At 37.5% G+C, this 3,557-nt stretch overlaps 1 protein-coding gene across 5 annotated transcripts in view; it reads right to left on the reverse strand.

Annotated features, from left to right (window-relative positions):
* Positions 1–960: 960 nt before the first annotated feature.
* Positions 961–3,557, reverse strand: part of SSBP1 (single stranded DNA binding protein 1) — a 16,546-nt gene continuing 13,949 nt past the window's right edge. For all 5 annotated transcript variants that reach the window (XM_053716251.1, XM_053716247.1, XM_053716248.1 and 2 more), the window contains exon 7: positions 961–1,174. In XM_053716251.1, coding sequence (XP_053572226.1) covers positions 1,134–1,174 — 41 coding nt within the window. In that variant the 3' untranslated portion in view covers positions 961–1,133. The remainder of the gene's footprint in view (positions 1,175–3,557) is intronic.

Raw genomic sequence — 3,557 nt, forward strand, 5'->3', positions numbered from 1 at the left:
TGAGCATGTGCAAGAATCCACAGTGCATATGTATACAAGTCTGTGATTGGCTGATGTCAATATTGGGGCAGATACATTTACATACATTTTAAAATGTGTCCAAAAAATCTACTGTATATTTAACACAATGTGCTTTTGCATTGTATTTTATAATGCACTTGTTGAGTATGCAATTCTACTATATGTAATGGTAATTTAAATGCAATAATGTTCTCCTGTAACAACCTAATAGTAATTATCTCCTGTTTCATGTCACAGTGCACATTTAGTATCATCTGTTTACAGAAGACACCAGATCTACCCATCATCCTCCTTGCTCCCTCGCGCATCACATGCTGTCTGGTATCTAGAGGTGTACATTCAGCAGTTTTGTTCACCGCCAAATGCGGAAGTCAGAGGCTGCTTTCGTTATTCGACTCCTCTTGTGCAAGTGAAACACACTAAGAACTGGATTTGCACATTGCTACTGGAGTATCTCAGCCTGAATGATTTCTCATTATCAAAATCTTAACCTCTCCAACACCGAACTCCTTCTCACCCTTCATCCAACATCTCTACACATGAAACCAGCTGGAAAGTTGTGTAAAATGACACTATCTGAATCAGGAAATTTTCATTTACTTTCCCTCTTACCTCTCTTCATTTTCTCACCTCAGATCCATCTGCATTCCTCATCAGCTTTGCTGTCCCATATGCCAAGTTATTACACTGTGACCTACTTTAGATAGCTCCTCATGGGCAGGGCTTAGTCTCCACCCCTTTATATTTAGTTGTCTTTTTGTAAATGGGACCAATAATGCAGCTATTTTTATAGCACTTAGAATATGTTGACACACAACAAATAATTATAATAAAAAAAGACTAAACTGAATTAGGGATAACTAATGCTAAACAAAAATTGTGCAGCGAAGGAAACAGAATAAAATATTTCACACCAAGTTACAGAAACATTAAAAAAAATTGACTCGTAAATGGGAGATGCGTTTAATTTATAGAAAATGGGTATTTCAATTTCCTTAAAAAAAAAAAAAAAAACAACAAAAAAAAACAAACAAGGTTAGGCCATGTGAAAGGCCGTGCAGTCGGGAACTATACACATAGGGAGAAACGCTGAGGTCTCAAATATACAAAGATCAAGACCTGTCTCGTAAATCACTCAGGAAAATGATGTTATCTGCAAAAAGAAAAAAAGTGAAAGAAGATAGTAAATAAAAGGACCAAATATATCCAGAAGCCTTAAGTATCAGTGTAACCCTTTCATAACATTTACCTTCAGCAGCAAAGAAATGTGTGTAATTAGCTGTGACACACTTGTTTGTATTTAAGTATGGTTGATGGCTAATAAAGTGTGTGTGTGTCTGTGTGTGTATATACATATATATATATATATATATATATATATATATATATATATATATATATATATATATATATATATATATATATATATATATATACACACACACACACACATATACATATATATATATATATATATATATACACATATATATATATATATATATATATATATATATATATATATATATATATATATATATATATATATATATATATATATATATATATATGTGTGTGTATCCACATACACACACTAGGGCTGGGCGATATGGGGGGGGGGAAATAGCGATTTTTTTTCTCATAAAAAAAAAACTGCGATTGCGATTTAATCGCGATTTTCTTATAAATTACTATAACACCTTAATTTTGCACATGTGGACTGGTGTTACTGTAGCATGAGAGTGGCCCATCGGAATTAAGCACCGACACAACACCGGCTTTTTCATTACAGGCGGTGCTGTGGGATCATGATACTTCCTATTCTGTCACTACAGTTCCTGTGAGCCCCACGTCTTCACATCTGAGGGAAAATATTAACTTGTTCTAATGTTTAAAATGCACTCAGGTCTCTGGAAGGCAGCATAGAAAATACTAATTCAAATTAAAACACAGTGCATATTAAAGCTGTACTTTATTAGCGTTTTAGCCTCTCGGCTGCCTCCCAGGGACCTCAGTGCATTTTAAACATTAGAACAAGTTAATATTTCCCTCAGATGTGAAAACGTAGGGCTCACAGGAACTGTAGTGACAAAACAGGAAGTATCATGATCCCACAGCACCGCCTGTAATGAAAAAGCCGGTGTCGGCGCTAAATTCCTATGGGCCACTCTCATGCTACAGTAACACCAGTCCACCAATCACCTGCTAGAGACACCTCCTTCCCAGTCTATGTCCCGCTCCTCCTCCCCGGGACCATCCCAGGAACGCTGACTGCTCAGAGGGAGAGACACGTCACGTGTGCACTCAGGATCTTCTCTTCAGTCGCCTGATGTCACTTCAGGGCGGGGCTAAAAATCGCGTACTGTCGCGGTTTTTAAACCGCGACGATTAATCGCGGTTTAAAACCACAACCGCAATTATTGGGGAGCCCTAACACACACACATATATATACAGTTGTGCTCATAAGTTTACATACCCTGGCAGAATGTATGATTTCTTGGCCATTTTTCAGAGAATATGAATGATAACATAAAAACGTTTCTTTCACTCACAGTTAGTGTTTGGCTGAAGCCATTTATTATCAATTAACTATGTTTACTCTTTTTAAATCATAATGACAACATAAACTACCCAAGTAACCCTGATCAATAGTTTACATACCCTGGTGATTTTGGCCTGATAATATGCACACAAGTTGAAACAAAGGGGTTTGAATGCCTTTTAAAGGTAACCATCACCTGTGATCTGTTTGCTTGTAAATAGTGTGTGTGTATAAAAAGTCAATAAGTTTCTGGACTCCTGACAGACCCTTGCATCTTTCATCCAGTGCTGCACTGACGTTTCTGGATTCTGAGTCAGGGGGAAAGCAAAAGAATTGTCAAAGGATCTGCGGGAAAAGGTAGTTGAACTGTATAACACAGGAAAGGGATATAAAAAGATATCCAAGGAATTGAGAATGCCAAATGCCAATCAGCAGTGTTCAAACTCTAATCAAGAAGTGGAAAATGAGGGGTTCTGTTGGTCAGGTAGACCAACTAAAATTTCAGCCACAACAGCAAGGAAAATTGTTTGGGATGCAAAGAAAAACCCACAAATAACTTCAGGTGAAATACAGGACTCTGAAAACATGTGGTGTGGCTGTTTCAAGATGCACAATAAGGAGGCACTTGAAGAAAGATGGACTGCATGGTCGAGTTGCCAGAAGAAAGCCATTACTACGCAAATGCCACAACGTATCCCACTTACAATACGCCAAACAGCACAGAGACAAGCCTCAAACCTTCTGTCACAAAGTCATTTGGAGTGATGAGACCAAAATTGAGCTTTTTGGCCACAACTATAAACGCTACATTTGGAGAGGAGTCAACAAGGCCTATAATGAAAGATACACCATTCCTACTGTGAAACACGGAGGTGGATCGCTGATGTTTTGGGGTTGTGTGAGCTACAAAAGGCACAGGAAATTTGGTCAGAATTGATGGCAAGATGAATGCAGTATGTTATCAAAAAATACTGAAGGTAAATTTGCATTCAT

Source organism: Bombina bombina, chromosome 6 (genome assembly GCF_027579735.1).
Source record: "Bombina bombina isolate aBomBom1 chromosome 6, aBomBom1.pri, whole genome shotgun sequence".
Classification (NCBI taxonomy): Eukaryota; Metazoa; Chordata; class Amphibia; order Anura; family Bombinatoridae; genus Bombina; species Bombina bombina.